Raw genomic sequence first — 17,793 nt, 5'->3', positions numbered from 1 at the left:
TCAATTCTTGCCCTTGTTTTCCAGGATTTTGATTGGTGCCCCCCGAGCCAATGATTCATTTAGACCCTCTTTAACGGAGCCTGGAGGTCTATTTCGATGTCAGAGGGACCTGAAGCCCACTGAGTGTTCTTTTGTACCCATCAACACAGGTAAGTGAAGTAGGATATTGATACACATGTGTACACTAGTACAAAAATACATGTGTGTACACTAGTACAACAATACATGTGTGTACACTAGTACAAAAATCCATGTGTGTACACAAGTACAACAATACATGTGTGTACACTAGTACAACAATACATGTGTGTACACTAGTACAACAATACATGTGTGAACACAAGTACAAAAATACATGTGTGTACAGTAGACTATTACAACAATACATGTATGTACAATAGAACGACAATAAAGGTATGTACAGAAGAATAACAATACAGGCATGTACAGTAGAACAACAATACAGGTATGTACAGTAGAACAACAATACATGTGTGTACAATAGAACAACAGTACAGGTGTGGACAGTAGAACAACAATACAGGTATGTACAGTAGAACAACAATACAGGTATGTACAGTAGAACAACAATACATGTGTGTACAGTAGACCAGCAATACAGGTGTGTACAGTATAACAACAACAATACAGGTATGTACAGTAGAACAACAATACAGGTATGTACAGTAGAACAACAGTACATGTGTGTACAGTAGAACAACAATACAGGTGTGTACAGTAGAACAACAATACAGGTGTGTACAGTAGAACAACAATACAGGTATGTACAGTAGAACAACAATACATGTATGTACAAAAGAATAAGAATACAGGTGTGTACAGTAGAACAACAGTATCAGTATGTACAGTAGAACAACAATACAGGTGTGTACAGTAGAACAACAATACATGTATGTACAGTAGAACAACAATACAGGTACATACAATAGAACAACAATACAGGTGTGTACAGTAGAACAACAATACAGGTATGTACAGTAGAACAACAGAACATGTGTGTACAGTAGAACAAGAATACAGGTGTGTACAGTAGAACAACTATACAGGTATGTACAGTAGAACAACAATACATGTGTGTACAGTAGACTTTTACAACAATACATGTATGTACAATAGAATAACAATACAGGTGTGTACAGTAAAACAGCAATACAGGTATGTACAGTAGAACAACAATACAGGTATGTACAGTAGCAGAACAACATTACAGGTTTGTATAGTAGAACAACAATACAGATGTGTACAGTAGTAGAACAATACAGGTGTGTACATTAGAACAACAATACAGGTGTGTACAGTAGAACAATGATACAGGTGTGTACAGTAGAACAATAAGTACAGTTGTGTACAGTAGAGCCTCTGTCTTATCGATCTATTTATAGGATGTTAATGGTGTAATGTCACTGTGTAACACTATTGTAGATGTATACAGATTGATTGTGAATCCATTTATGTATGTCATTATAAAACATTCATTTGCATCTGTATTCACAACTTCAAAATTCTGTATAATAAAAAGTTTCCTATTGGCTTGATTACAGATCCAATTAAATATAAGCTAATAATATGGTTAGAATAAAGTAATTCATTGCTTAATCAGTTTTGTGCTGTTGGTATAATTATGAATACATCACAAGAGATTGATCAAATTGAAATTATGCACCATAACGTTTAGAGTAATGAAGAAATAAATGTTCATTTCGAGGTTTTTTTTCTTTCCTCAGAAAGCACATCTGGAAACTGGATGGGTGTGTCAATAGATGTGGGACAGCAGCTTATACTGGTAAGTTTTCATGTCCCTGTGTTAAATTTTCCAAATTATACTGGTAATTCATCAAGTCCCTGTGTTTGTTCTGTTACACATTATAGTTGTAGTCATTAGGTCCCTGTGATTAATTGTTTGATACTGGTGAATCATCAGTGCTCTAAGCTAAGTTCTTTAATTAATTTGGGTGATCCTTAAGGCATCCCACTAACTTCTGCATGAACAGACCAAATGATTTTTAAACGGACAACTTTTGTAAAATTACGTTATATTTACATTCCACTGCAAGACCTCTATTAGCATTACCATTAAGAAATTGCGTTCCTTGGGCTATGAATGAAAATGGATCAGCATTATTTCGATGCCTCGAATAACATGAGACAACTGCCAGTATAGAAGATCAATCAGGTTCCTGTGCTTGTCTAGATAAAACTAATTTGCTGAAGTGGCCTATTGCAGCCTTTTTCCATCTGTTGTCAGCAGTGGCATCCATCATCTTCTTAAGAATCAGTGAATGGGTTTCTTTCAAACTTGGTGAGGATCATCATTTGTGGAAGAGGATATCAAATTGTAAAAATGCAGTTCCTGCCCCTTCCCAACCTGGTTTTGGTAGGGCCCAACAGTGGAAATTGGCCAACATTTCAAAAATCTTCTTGTTCATACCCAAAAGTCCTAGAATCATATACTCTTCATGCATGGAAATATATAAGATACTTTATCAAAATTGTAAATTTTATTATTGAAGGAGATTAAATTGTCATTAAATGTTCTATGTCTAGACATTATTTATTTAATTAAAGAATATTTGTCTGTCGTCAGGTATGTGGTCATCGGTGGATAAGTGCCAATTACAACATGAACGGAATTTGTGTGGAGTTAGGACGTGACTTTGCACAGTCACGTGCTCGCAAATATCTGGTCGACCCCGATATGCAAACCATCAATGATACACTTATTTACAGTATTGGCGCTATGGGCATGTCCTGCGCCTATGCACCCACGGTAAGTCTAGCAGAGTATCAATGTGACTTAATTAATAGAACAAAATTACGAAACACTAACCATGTTAGAACCTGTAATATCTGGCTGCAGTGAGTGACCTGTCTATAGTTGTCCTAGTCCAGACTTTATACATTTGTACATCAAGGGCAATCGCCAGGTGGTTTTTTTAGGTCACCTGAGCTTTAGCTCAAGTGACCTATTGCTATCCGTCTTCGTCCCGTAGTCCGTTAAAATTTTACATTTTCAACTTAAGCTGAAATACTGGCAAAGGGATTTCATTAATATTTCATGGGAAGGTTACTGACATCTCCCTGACCAAGTGTTGTTATTTTTCGGGTCGATCAGAAATCCAATATGGCCACACGGCCGCCATTTTGAAAAACTATTTCAAACTTAAAGTCAAGTTCTGCTGGGCCAATTGAACTGAAACTTTGTAGGAATGATCGTCTCATGGTCCTGACAAAATGTTGTAATTTTTCGGGTCGATCAGAAATCCAATATGGCCGCCACGGCTGCCATTTTGAAAAACTATTTCAAACTTAAAGTCAAGTTTTACTGGGCCGATTGAACTGAAACTTTGTAGGAATGATCAGCTCATGGTCCTGACAAACTTAAGTTAACGTTATACTTAACTATTTTTTACTCAAATTGGTACATATTTCAACAACAAAAATAAATACTGTAGGACTCAGGTGACTGTTTAGGCCCATGGGCCTCTTGTTTAAATTGCACAGGTAGTCCGTAATGACAAAAAAAACATTAAAAGATTGTACAGAGTTAAAAACTAAAATGTAGTGGTAAGAAGACCACTTACGTCTAGTGAGCATCTACAGGCCCCTGTGGGTTCTTGTCACGGTGAGCATATACTGGACTCTGTTGATTCTTGTTCTGGTGAGCATCTACAGACCCCTGTGGGTTCTTGTTCTGGTGAGCATCTACAGACTCCTGTGGATTCTTGTCACGGTGAGCATCTACAGACCCCTGTGGGTTCTTGTCACGGTGAGCATCTACAGGACCCTGTGGATTCTTGTTCTGGTGAGCATCTGCAGACTCCTATGGATTATTGTCACAGTGAGCATCTAAAGGCCCCTGTGGGTTCTTGTCACGGTGAGCATCTACAGGCCCCTGTGTGGATTTTTGTTCTAGTGAGCATCTACAGGCCCCTGTGGGTTCTTGTCACGGTGAGCATCTACAGCTGGCCCCTGTGGAATCTTGTTCTGGTGAGCATCTACAGGCCCCTGTGTGGATTCTTGTTCTAGTTAACATCTACAGACCCCTGTGGGTTCTTGTCACTTTGAGCATCTACAGGCCCCTGTGAGTTCTTGTTCTGGTGAGCATCTACAGGCCCCTGTGTGGATTCTTGTTCTAGTGAACATCTACAGACCCCTGTGGGTTCTTGTCACTTTGAGCATCTACAGGCCCCTGTGAATTCTTGTTCTGGGGAGCATCTACAGGCCCCTGTGTGGATTCTTGTTCTAGTCTGTGGCTTCTTGTCTAGGTGAGCATCTACAGGAGTGAGCATCTACAGGCCCCTGTTGGTTCTTGTTCTGGTGAGCATCTACAGACCCCTGTGGGTTCTTGTTCTGGTGAGCATCTACAGACTCCTGTGGATTCTTGTCATGGTGAGCATCTACAGGCACCTGTGGGTTCTTGTCACGGTGAGCATCTACAGGCCCCTGTGGATTCTTGTTCTGGTGAGCATCTACAGGCCCCTGTGGGTTCTTGTTCTGGTGAGGATTTACAGACCCCTGTGGATTCTTGTTCTGGTGAGCATCTACAGACCCCTGTGGGTTCTTGTTCTGGTGAGCATCTACAAACGCCTGTGGATTCTTGTCACGGTGAGCATATACAGGCCCCTGTGGGTTCTTGTCACGGTGAGCATCTACAGGCCCCTGTGGCTTCTTGTCTAGGTGAGCATCTACAGGACCCTGTGGATTCTTGTTCTGGTGAGCATCTACAGACCCCTGTGGGTTCTTGTTCTGGTGAGCATTTACAGACTCCTGTGGATTCTTGTCACGGTGAGCATCTACAGGCCCCTGTGGGTTCTTGTCTAGGTGAGCATCTACAGGACCCTGTGGATTCTTGTTCTGGTGAGCATCTACAGGCCCCTGTGGGTTCTTGTTCTGGTGAGCATTTACAGACTCCTGTGGATTCTTGTCTAGGTGAGCATCTACAGGCCCCTGTGGGTTCTTGTCTAGGTGAGCATCTACAGGACCCTGTGGTTTCTTGTTCTGGTGAGCATCTACAGGCCCCTGTGGATTCTTGTTCTGGTGAGCATCTACAGGACCCTGTGGATTCTTGTTTACCATTTTAGTGTAGAAACCATAATTTATTTTCATATAGATGTAGATGAGGTTCTGTTTTATACACTCTGGCTTGCAGGTATGCTTGGTTAAGATTGATTGCACTTCTGATATCAATGTGGTTAATTCTTGAACCAGGCTGAACCAATATTTATTAATTTAACAATTTGCCATATTTCATTTTTAGGGTGAATCAAGAACAATTGAGAAGGCTATTGGGGCCCCAGGAATATATGAAGCTACAGGTATTGTATACAGGTTTATACATCACAGCAAATGAAACGTTTATGTGTAGCGTTTTGATGACTCATCAGTTCACTTGTAAAGCGCATTAACAAGTGAAAAAACATAAGAAACGTAGAATATGATAATTGAATTCACAAGTCGATCGGCTACCATTTCAGTATATCAGATGACAATAGGCGATTCAATTCAGCTACACTTTGTTTCGTACCTTGTCGTGGATGTGAGAGAATATGGGCCATATCTCATTGTGATTCAGGACTGGCCTGCTGCTTGAGCAGATAGCTCTGTCTGTTAACTTTGGAATTATCCCTATCAATAACTTGATTTTGCCAGTTAATAACTTCACATATATGATCATAAATGAAAGAAGCTACATGGCAATTAATTCTATATGTAGTACTACAGTTTGAATCTATGTGTCTTTAACGGGTTCAGATATGGATAGTCAAGTGAGTGAGCAATAAATTTATTGATATTTAGGTATAAGATTTTCCTCCGATTTCAACTAAAAGATATTCTGACAACTACGTATACTGTCACTAGATTTAAGCGACATTCTCCGTATTTTAATGAGCTGTTAGGTAGTGGACTATACAGTCACTGATAATTTTGAAGGCTGCAATTTTACAAATGAAAAGGTCACAGATAGGTTTTTTGGTCTGACAGGGGGAGTGGTCAAACACACAGACTTCGATCAGGCTACTGACGTTGTGCACTTTCCGACGCTAAGGCAGACTGAGGCCCAGCTGTATGGGTATGCAGTGACATTCGGGAAACTGTATGGAGGTGACGATTACAACATGATCACAGGTGGACCTCGTGACTCCATGACAGGCCAGGTAAAATACCAATTCTGGAATTATAATTTTCAAGTGAAAATGAGGCACTACAAGAGGTTTGTTATTACATTTCAAGATCAATTTAATAGACATGACTGAGCTTCAATTTGTCCAAACTAATTTATTCACAGTGTTTGCATAATTAACAGTTTCTAAGGAAGATGTTTTTTGAGAGACATACCTGAAGTCGATTGATTCACACTAATTTATTCAGTGTTTGGATAATCAAATTTCTACTGAAGAACATAGTGATATTCTGATAAATCAAGGGTTCCATGGTCAGAAATGGTCAGAATCTAGTTTTTAAGGCCACCATGATCATCAGATAGTCTGCTGTTCAATTGCTTTTTGTCCATCAGTCTGTAACTTTTTATTACCACTATTTCTCGTGCTACTGAAGAGAACGGGATTAAACTTGATATGCATGATCCCCTTGGTTCATGATTTTGCAAGAACAAAGAGATGGATATAAGGAAAAGTAACAGGCAAATCAGCCATATTGGATTTTGCATGTCAAGTTGGATCTGCCATTTCTCATGACCTACTAAACGATTCATGATGATTAAGATCTCCTTAGTCCCTAGCTTTGTGCTTGTTTAAAATCAAAATGACCCATAATGACAACTGTGAATCCCTTTTTGACAAACTATTTTTGTATTTTTGATAAAATGTGATCAAATGAAATAGAGTGATAAGAAAATGCAGTGATACATGCGATATCAAAAAATCTCTCTAAAAGCCCCCCAAATCTCACTGAGAACCATCCAAATCTCACTGAGAGCCATCCAAATCTCACCGAGAGCCACTTAAATCTCACTGAGAACCATCCAAATCTCACTGAGAACCATCCAAATCTCACTGAGAGCCACTCAAATCTCACTGAGAACCATCCAAATCTCACTGAAAGCCATCCAAATCTCACTGAGAACCATCCAAATCTCACTGAGAGCCACTCAAATCTCACTGAGAACCATCCAAATCTCACTGAGAGCCATCCAAATCTCACTGAGAACCATCCAAATCTCACTGAGAGCCACTCAAATCTCACTGAGAACCATCCAAATCTCACTGAGAGCCATCCAAATCTCACTGAGAACCATCCAAATCTCACTGAGAGCCACTCAAATCTCACTGAGAACCATCCAAATCTCACTGAGAGCCATCCAAATCTCACTGAGAACCATCCAAATCTCACTGAGAGCCACTCAAATCTCACTGAGAACCATCCAAATCTCACTGAGAGCCATCCAAATTTCACTGAGAACCATCCAAATCTCACTGAGAGCCACTCAAATCTCACTGATAACCATCCAAATCTCACTGAGAGACATCCAAATCTCACTGAGAACCATCCCAATCTCACCGAGAGCCACTCCACTCTCACTGAGAACCATCCAAATCTCACTGAGAACTAACATCAAATCTCACTGAGAACCATCCAAATCTCACTGAGAGCCATCCATATCTCACTGAGAACCATCCAAATCTCAATGAGAACTAACATCAAATCTCAATGAGAACTAACATCAAATCTCACTGAGAACTAACATCAAATCTCACTGAGAACCATCCAAATCTCACCGAGAGCCTCTCAAATCTCACTGAGAACCATCCAAATCTCAGTGAGAACCACCCAAATCTCACTGAAAACCATCCAAATCTCCCTGAGAACCATCCAAATCTCACTGAGAACCATCCAAATCTCACTGAGAGCCACTCAAATCTCACTGAGAACCATCCAAATCTTACTGAGAGCCATCCAAATCTCACTGAGAACCATCCAAATCTCACTGAGAACCATCCAAATCTCACCGAGAACCACTCAAATCTCACTGAGAACCATCCAAATCTCACTGAGAACTAACATCAAATCTCACTGAGAACTAACATCAAATCTCACTGAGAACCATCCAAATCTCACCAAGAACCGCCTAAATCTCACTGAGAACCACCCAAATCTCACTGAGAACCATCCAAATCTCACCGAGAGCCACTCAAATCTCACTGAGAACCATCCAAATCTCAGTGAGAACCACCCAAATCTCACTGAAAACCATCCAAATCTCCCTGAGAACCATCCAAATCTCACTGAGAACCATCCAAATCTCACTGAAAATTAACCACCCAAATCTCAATGAGAACCACCCGAATCTCACTGAGTGCCACTCAAATCTCACTGAGAACCATCCATATCTCACTGAGAACTACCCAAATCTCACTGAGAACCACCCAAATCTCACCGAGAACCATCCAAATCTCACTGAGAACCACCCAAATTTCACTGAGAACCATCCAAATCTTAACGAAAACCACCCAAATCTCACTGCGAACCACCCAAATCTCACTGAGAACCACCCAAATCTCACTGAGAACCATCCAAATCTCACTGAGAACCATCCAAATCCCACCGAGAACCATCCAAATCTCACTGAGAACCATCCAAATCTCACTGAGAGCCATCCAAATCTCACTGAGAACTAACATCAAATCTCACTGAAAACCACCCAAATCTCACTGCGAACCATCCAAATCTCACTGAGAACCACCCGAATCTCACTGAGAACCACCCGAATCTCACTGAGAACCATCCAAATCTCACTGAGAACCACCCAAATCTCACTGAGAACTATCCAAATCTCACTGAGAACCACCCAAATCTCACTGAGAGCCACCCAAATCACACTGAGAACCATCCAAATCACACTGAGAGCCACCCAAATCACACTGAGAGCCACCCAAATCTCACTGAGAACCATCCAAATCTCACTGAGAACCATCCAAATCTCACTGAGAACCACCCAAATCACACTGAGAACCACCTAAATCTCATTGAGAACCACCCAAATCTCACTGAGAACCATCCAAATCTCACTGAGAACCACCCAAATCTCAATGAGAACTAACATCAAATCTCAATGAGAACTAACATCAAATCTCACTGAGAACTAACATCAAATCTCACTGAGAACCACCCAAATCTCACTGAGAACCACCCAAATCTCACTGAGAACCACCCAAATCTCACTGAGAACCATCCAAATCTCACTGAGAACTAAGAACTACCCACATCTCACTGAGAACTAACATCAAATCTTAACATACCTGGTACATGTGCTTGTTTGGTCGAGAAGAGAACAGAAAAATGAAGAAAAGGGGCTAAATATCACCAGTAGTTCATAATCTTATTGTGGGGCGTCAATATTCTTCTAGAATCTCTTGTTTCAAGACATTTTTACCTTATACAATTTATTTTTACAGGTTAAGATCCTGATGGACAAGGCAAATAATTTTGATTTAAAACAACAAATCCCTGGAGAACAGGTAAAATATTTCTATCCGTCATTCTTATCATGTAATTGACTCAGAAGTTAAAAAAAAAAGTCTTGTTAAGGCGTCTGACCTAAGATCACTAGCCCTCCACCACTCGGTCGCAGGTTCCAGGCCTACGTGGGGTAGCCGCCAGAGACTGCCCGCAGCACGGAAGGTTTTTCTCCAGATGCTCCATTTATTTCACCACCAAAACCTGGCACTTCCTTAAACGACCATAGCAGGTTATACGATGTAAAACACTAACAAAACAGTTGGTTAAAAGCTCCTATTTACTGCCTTTCAAACCGCTGATTTTCTGTTCAGGTGCAGATGAAGCGACGATAGAGTACTGTATACTGGGAAATTTTCGTTGCAGTTTAATTTTCGTAAATTTATCACAACAGCAAATATAAGTAAACAGCATAATAAACATGGTAATTTAATATTGAGGCAAAATTAACACCAGAGGAAAGGATTTCATGAGAAAGGGTGAAAGTTTGAATGGGAGACAATTTCCCGGTACACAGTAAGTGGTTGCCATCATCTCTTACATACACTATAAGCTATTGATCTAACTGAACAGTTGATAACATTTGATAAGCAAATTCAAATAATTAAGTTGAGAAGCCCTTTCAAAATGGCTTGCTGTTGTGTTGTCAAGTGTGACATGAATAGAATTGTTTTGATGTAGTGAGCACATTTTTCTCATTGTAGGTACTTTAGAAATGTAATTAAAAGATATTTTGATGGTTTTCCCATGATATAACATAAATATTTCATTTGTATGGCAGAATACACGGATAATTTGTTTGGGTTTCCAGCTTATACTGACTGGTAATGTTATATAACAGGTTGGGATTATACTGACTGGTAATGTTATATAACAGGTTGGGATTATACTGACTGGTAATGTTATATAACAGGTTGGGATTATACTGACTGGTAATGTTATATAACAGGTTGGGATTATACTGACTGGTAATGTTATATAACAGGTTGGGATTATACTGACTGGTAATGTTATATAACAGGTTGGGATTATACTGACTGGTAATGTTATATAACAGGTTGGGATTATACTGACTGGTAATGTTATATAACAGGTTGGGATTATACTGACTGGTAATGTTATATAACAGGTTGGGATTATACTGACTGGTAATGTTATATAACAGGTTGGGATTATACTGACTGGTAATGTTATATAACAGGTTGGGATTATACTGACTGGTAATGTTATATAACAGGTTGGGATTATACTGACTGGTAATGTTATATAACAGGTTGGGATTATACTGACTGGTAATGTTATATAACAGGTTGGGATTATACTGACTGGTAATGTTATATAACAGGTTGGGATTATACTGACTGGTAATGTTATATAACAGGTTGGGATTATACTGACTGGTAATGTTATATAACAGGTTGGGATTATACTGACTGGTAATGTTATATAACAGGTTGGGATTATACTGACTGGTAATGTTATATAACAGGTTGGGATTATACTGACTGGTAATGTTATATAACAGGTTGGGATTATACTGACTGGTAATGTTATATAACAGGTTGGGATTATACTGACTGGTAATGTTATATAACAGGTTGGGATTATACTGACTGGTAATGTTATATAACAGGTTGGGATTATACTGACTGGTAATGTTATATAACAGGTTGGGATTATACTGACTGGTAATGTTATATAACAGGTTGGGATTATACTGACTGGTAATGTTATATAACAGGTTGGGATTATACTGACTGGTAATGTTATATAACAGGTTGGGATTATACTGACTGGTAATGTTATATAACAGGTTGGGATTATACTGACTGGTAATGTTATATAACAGGTTGGGATTATACTGACTGGTAATGTTATATAACAGGTTGGGATTATACTGACTGGTAATGTTATATAACAGGTTGGGATTATACTGACTGGTAATGTTATATAACAGGTTGGGATTATACTGACTGGTAATGTTATATAACAGGTTGGGATTATACTGACTGGTAATGTTATATAACAGGTTGGGATTATACTGACTGGTAATGTTATATAACAGGTTGGGATTATACTGACTGGTAATGTTATATAACAGGTTGGGATTATACTGACTGGTAATGTTATATAACAGGTTGGGATTATACTGACTGGTAATGTTATATAACAGGTTGGGATTATACTGACTGGTAATGTTATATAACAGGTTGGGATTATACTGACTGGTAATGTTATATAACAGGTTGGGATTATACTGACTGGTAATGTTATATAACAGGTTGGGATTATACTGACTGGTAATGTTATATAACAGGTTGGGATTATACTGACTGGTAATGTTATATAACAGGTTGGGATTATACTGACTGGTAATGTTATATAACAGGTTGGGATTATACTGACTGGTAATGTTATATAACAGGTTGGGATTATACTGACTGGTAATGTTATATAACAGGTTGGGATTATACTGACTGGTAATGTTATATAACAGGTTGGGATTATACTGACTGGTAATGTTATATAACAGGTTGGGATTATACTGACTGGTAATGTTATATAACAGGTTGGGATTATACTGACTGGTAATGTTATATAACAGGTTGGGATTATACTGACTGGTAATGTTATATAACAGGTTGGGATTATACTGACTGGTAATGTTATATAACAGGTTGGGATTATACTGACTGGTAATGTTATATAACAGGTTGGGATTATACTGACTGGTAATGTTATATAACAGGTTGGGATTATACTGACTGGTAATGTTATATAACAGGTTGGGATTATACTGACTGGTAATGTTATATAACAGGTTGGGATTATACTGACTGGTAATGTTATATAACAGGTTGGGATTATACTGACTGGTAATGTTATATAACAGGTTGGGATTATACTGACTGGTAATGTTATATAACAGGTTGGGATTATACTGACTGGTAATGTTATATAACAGGTTGGGATTATACTGACTGGTAATGTTATATAACAGGTTGGGATTATACTGACTGGTAATGTTATATAACAGGTTGGGATTATACTGACTGGTAATGTTATATAACAGGTTGGGATTATACTGACTGGTAATGTTATATAACAGGTTGGGATTATACTGACTGGTAATGTTATATAACAGGTTGGGATTATACTGACTGGTAATGTTATATAACAGGTTGGGATTATACTGACTGGTAATGTTATATAACAGGTTGGGATTATACTGACTGGTAATGTTATATAACAGGTTGGGATTATACTGACTGGTAATGTTATATAACAGGTTGGGATTATACTGACTGGTAATGTTATATAACAGGTTGGGATTATACTGACTGGTAATGTTATATAACAGGTTGGGATTATACTGACTGGTAATGTTATATAACAGGTTGGGATTATACTGACTGGTAATGTTATATAACAGGTTGGGATTATACTGACTGGTAATGTTATATAACAGGTTGGGATTATACTGACTGGTAATGTTATATAACAGGTTGGGATTATACTGACTGGTAATGTTATATAACAGGTTGGGATTATACTGACTGGTAATGTTATATAACAGGTTGGGATTATACTGACTGGTAATGTTATATAACAGGTTGGGATTATACTGACTGGTAATGTTATATAACAGGTTGGGATTATACTGACTGGTAATGTTATATAACAGGTTGGGATTATACTGACTGGTAATGTTATATAACAGGTTGGGATTATACTGACTGGTAATGTTATATAACAGGTTGGGATTATACTGACTGGTAATGTTATATAACAGGTTGGGATTATACTGACTGGTAATGTTATATAACAGGTTGGGATTATACTGACTGGTAATGTTATATAACAGGTTGGGATTATACTGACTGGTAATGTTATATAACAGGTTGGGATTATACTGACTGGTAATGTTATATAACAGGTTGGGATTATACTGACTGGTAATGTTATATAACAGGTTGGGATTATACTGACTGGTAATGTTATATAACAGGTTGGGATTATACTGACTGGTAATGTTATATAACAGGTTGGGATTATACTGACTGGTAATGTTATATAACAGGTTGGGATTATACTGACTGGTAATGTTATATAACAGGTTGGGATTATACTGACTGGTAATGTTATATAACAGGTTGGGATTATACTGACTGGTAATGTTATATAACAGGTTGGGATTATACTGACTGGTAATGTTATATAACAGGTTGGGATTATACTGACTGGTAATGTTATATAACAGGTTGGGATTATACTGACTGGTAATGTTATATAACAGGTTGGGATTATACTGACTGGTAATGTTATATAACAGGTTGGGATTATACTGACTGGTAATGTTATATAACAGGTTGGGATTATACTGACTGGTAATGTTATATAACAGGTTGGGATTATACTGACTGGTAATGTTATATAACAGGTTGGGATTATACTGACTGGTAATGTTATATAACAGGTTGGGATTATACTGACTGGTAATGTTATATAACAGGTTGGGATTATACTGACTGGTAATGTTATATAACAGGTTGGGATTATACTGACTGGTAATGTTATATAACAGGTTGGGATTATACTGACTGGTAATGTTATATAACAGGTTGGGATTATACTGACTGGTAATGTTATATAACAGGTTGGGATTATACTGACTGGTAATGTTATATAACAGGTTGGGATTATACTGACTGGTAATGTTATATAACAGGTTGGGATTATACTGACTGGTAATGTTATATAACAGGTTGGGATTATACTGACTGGTAATGTTATATAACAGGTTGGGATTATACTGACTGGTTATGTTGTATAACAGGTTGGGATTATAATGACTGGTTATGTTGTATAACAGGTTGGGAGTTACTTCGGGTCGGCCATTGCCACAACGCCTCTACAGACTGGTGAGCCGGAGTACCTGCTGGTTGGAGCACCTATGTATGCAGGCTTTGACAGGAACAACTGGAATATCGTGGAAGAGATCGGCAAAGTTTACGTCTATAAATATGACAGCGCTGATGTAAGTCTTAGAGTCTTCACACAGTGAAGTTTGAATGTTACATGACATGAAGATATTTCAAATCGAATTTCACCATTATTTGTTTGACAATTTTGTAAATGGGAATTGGTTTTGTAAAACTTGTAAATGAATTGGATGTTCATCAGACTATTTTCCATGCCCCCAACTTTTGTATGTTTCATTTTGAACTACATGCAAGCTTTTTGATCAAAAGAAGCAATTCCTTTTGTTCAACTTTTAGTCTTTTACACATTTATAATTCTAGTCAATTGGTAAACACACTACCAACCTCACTTTGAAAAGGTCAATGTCATTCACAACTGCATGTATGAAGGTTTGATAAAAGTTACAAAAAGATACATTTACTAATGTTTCATTGAAAAACTGCCAAACAACTGAAGTGTTACTCCGATTGTATTTGCAGGGAAAGATGGTACAGACTCAAACATTAGTTGGAAGCCAATCTGAAGGATCAAGATTTGGGACGGCCATTTCAGGCCTCAATGACATTAATGGGGATAGTTACTACGGTAATGCTTGTGTCAGCTATAAATAGTAATATAATAGCAGTAGGATATTCAAATGAAACTTACCTTTTTAAAAATCAAGAGTACGGTTGTTTAAACTGAGTTATCATTATACACACTTTCTGAAAAAGGAGTTTCAGGGAGTGTTAGAAGTGGAGTAGAAGTGAATTTGTGATGCCTTATCATTTTCATTTTCATTCAATAACCACCTGAATTTCTGAAACAGTTCTCATGTCAAGCAGAATTGTGAGACCCAATACAATCTTGCTAAACTGAAAATGATTGTAAAAAGAGTCCTTTATAAATTACTACTGTGTTCAACTTGCAATTTGTAAAGTTAAGTCCTTTCTGTCAATTTTATTAAAATTACATGTTCTCATCACTTTCGTTAATTGATAAAATGCATGAATAGGGAGCAATAAGAAAGTTTAATTTTGATTTCATAGGCCCTTTCCATTTAAACATATTTTATTTGTCATTCAACAAAAAGGATGAGGCCCTTTCTATATGCTGTACAGTGAGAATGTTGCAAATTGCAAAAGTGTTCTTGTTCCACTCAGATATTGCTGTTGGTGCTCCCTACGAGGATGAAGGTCATGGAATGGTGTACATTTACAATGGATATCAAGGGGGATTCTGGCCCATGGAGACTCAGAGGATAAAAGGGAGAGAATTAAATTTGTTGACATTTGGAGTAGCTATCTCTAAACCTTTCCTGTACAACAGTGATGCATACTATGGTGAGAACACACACAAATTATTCAGAAAAAAGAAAGATAGAAAAGGTTAATGGTTTGAGAGGTGCAATTGTAAAGTGGGAATTTCTATACAAAGGTTGTTTTTCCCATGGGCTCTGATTTTTAGCTCACCTGGTCCGAAGTACCATGGTGAGCTTATGCCATACTGCAGCGTCAGTCGTCCGTACGTTCGTCAACTTTTCCTAAAAATCGCTACTAGTCATGAACGACTGGGGGCTGAGGGGTGGGGCCCAATAGGGGAAATATAGCAAATTCTTTAAAATCCTTCTTTTTCTGTAGGAATGATAGGATTTGTTCCATATTTGGTCTGAAGCATCCTTGGGTGAAAGGGAACCAATTTTGTATAAACCGTGGGTCTGGCCCCCCAGGGGCCTGAGAGGTGGGGCCCGATAGGGGAAACATAGCAAATTCTTTAAAATCCTTCTCATTCTGTAGGAATTAAAGGATTTGGTCTGAAGCATTCTTGGGTGAAGGGGAACCAATTTTGTATAAACTGTGGGTCTGGCCCCCCAGGGGCCTGAGGGGCCGGGCCCAATAGGGGAAACATTATTCTTATTATTCTTTAAAATCCTTCTTCTTCTATAGAAATGAAAGGATTTGGTCCATATTTGGTGTGAAGCATTCTTGGGTAAAGGGGAGCCAATTCTGTATAAACTGTAGGTGTGCCCCCCCCCCCCCCCCCCCCCCCCCCCCCGGGACCTGAAGGGGGGCAGGGGGGGGGGGCAATAGGGGAAATAGAGGTAAAACCTTTATAATCCTTCTTCTACCATAGGGATTAAGGGATTTTATCCTAATTTATTCTGGAGCATCCTTGGGCAAAAGAAACTCAATTTCGTATAAACAGCAGTGTGGCCCACCTGGGGGCAGAAGGGACTAGGCCCAATAGGGGAAACATAGCAAATTCTTCAAAATCCTTCTTCTTCTGTAGGAATGAAAGGATTTTGTTCAAATTTGGTATGAAGCGTCCTTGGGTGAAGGGGAACCAATTGTTTATAAATGGTGTGTCGGACCCCCCTGGAGAGGCAGGGCCCAATAGGGGAAATAGAGGTAAAACCTTTAAAATCCTTCTTCGACCAAAGGGATTAAGGGATTTTATCCTAATTTAGTCTGGAGCATCCTTGGGCCAAGGGGAATCAGTTTTGTATAAGCAGTTGGTGTGGTCTCCCAGGGGACAGAAGGGTGGGGCCCAATAGGAGAAATAGAGGTAAAACCATTAAAATCCTTCTTTGACCATCGGGATTAAGGGATTTTATCCTTATTTAATCTGGAGCATCCTTGGGCCAAGGGGACTCAATTTTGTATAATTTGTGGGTGTGACTTTCCCTAGGGGCATAGGGGGTGGGGCTCTGTTTGAAGTTTGTTATCGCTATATCTCAAGGACTGGATGGATCTTTATGAAATTTCATACGTACTTATAGCACCTACCATGGAGTGCTATATCTTTACTACATACCAATTATTTTAAACATATTCAGGTGAGCGATACAGGCCCTCTGGGCCTCTTGTTGCATTTTTTTGTGGTATTAGTTTTTAGCTCACCTGGCCCGAAGGAGAATTTGAGATGACCAGAAAGAAAACTTTTACAGTATATCATGGTTCTACTGTTGAGTACAGTCAGATCTTGTTTTCGCTACCAAATATTTATCGTCGTAGATTTGAGTGTCTTGATAAACAGGGACAGGGACTTTGGAAAGCTTGGGAAGATATATCTCTACATCTGGTTTAAGCCATCCGTGGTTTTTGAGGAATCATGATGCCTTGCTTGTCATTTTTTGTGTTTTCTATATAATTTCATTTTTAGGTCACCTGAGACAAAGTCTCAAGTGACCTATTGGGATCGCCTTTTGTCCGTCGTCGTCCGTCGTGCGTCCGTAAACAATTTACATTTTCGACTTCTTCTCCAAAACCCCTGAACCAATTTCAATGAAATTTTGCAGGGACCTTCCATGGACAAAGGTCAACAAAAATAGTTGCC

The 17,793-nt window shown here is 38.6% G+C and overlaps 1 protein-coding gene across 6 annotated transcripts in view; it reads left to right on the top strand.

Moving 5' to 3' along the window:
- LOC110454016 (integrin alpha-9-like) overlaps nucleotides 1-17,793 on the top strand; it is an 85,008-nt gene that overhangs the window by 28,685 nt on the left and 38,530 nt on the right. For all 6 annotated transcript variants that reach the window (XM_021503323.1, XM_021503317.1, XM_021503319.1 and 3 more), the window contains exons 3-11: nucleotides 25-149; nucleotides 1,746-1,804; nucleotides 2,606-2,788; nucleotides 5,279-5,336; nucleotides 6,004-6,176; nucleotides 9,435-9,497; nucleotides 14,369-14,533; nucleotides 14,958-15,063; nucleotides 15,621-15,800. In XM_021503323.1, coding sequence (XP_021358998.1) covers nucleotides 25-149; nucleotides 1,746-1,804; nucleotides 2,606-2,788; nucleotides 5,279-5,336; nucleotides 6,004-6,176; nucleotides 9,435-9,497; nucleotides 14,369-14,533; nucleotides 14,958-15,063; nucleotides 15,621-15,800 — 1,112 coding nt within the window. The remainder of the gene's footprint in view (nucleotides 1-24; nucleotides 150-1,745; nucleotides 1,805-2,605; nucleotides 2,789-5,278; nucleotides 5,337-6,003; nucleotides 6,177-9,434; nucleotides 9,498-14,368; nucleotides 14,534-14,957; nucleotides 15,064-15,620; nucleotides 15,801-17,793) is intronic.

Source organism: Mizuhopecten yessoensis, unplaced genomic scaffold (assembly GCF_002113885.1).
Source record: "Mizuhopecten yessoensis strain PY_sf001 unplaced genomic scaffold, ASM211388v2 scaffold7635, whole genome shotgun sequence".
In the NCBI taxonomy this organism is placed as follows: domain Eukaryota; kingdom Metazoa; phylum Mollusca; class Bivalvia; order Pectinida; family Pectinidae; genus Mizuhopecten; species Mizuhopecten yessoensis.
The sequence above is the reverse complement of the archived record's forward strand: the minus strand, read 5'-3'. Positions and strand labels throughout refer to the sequence as shown.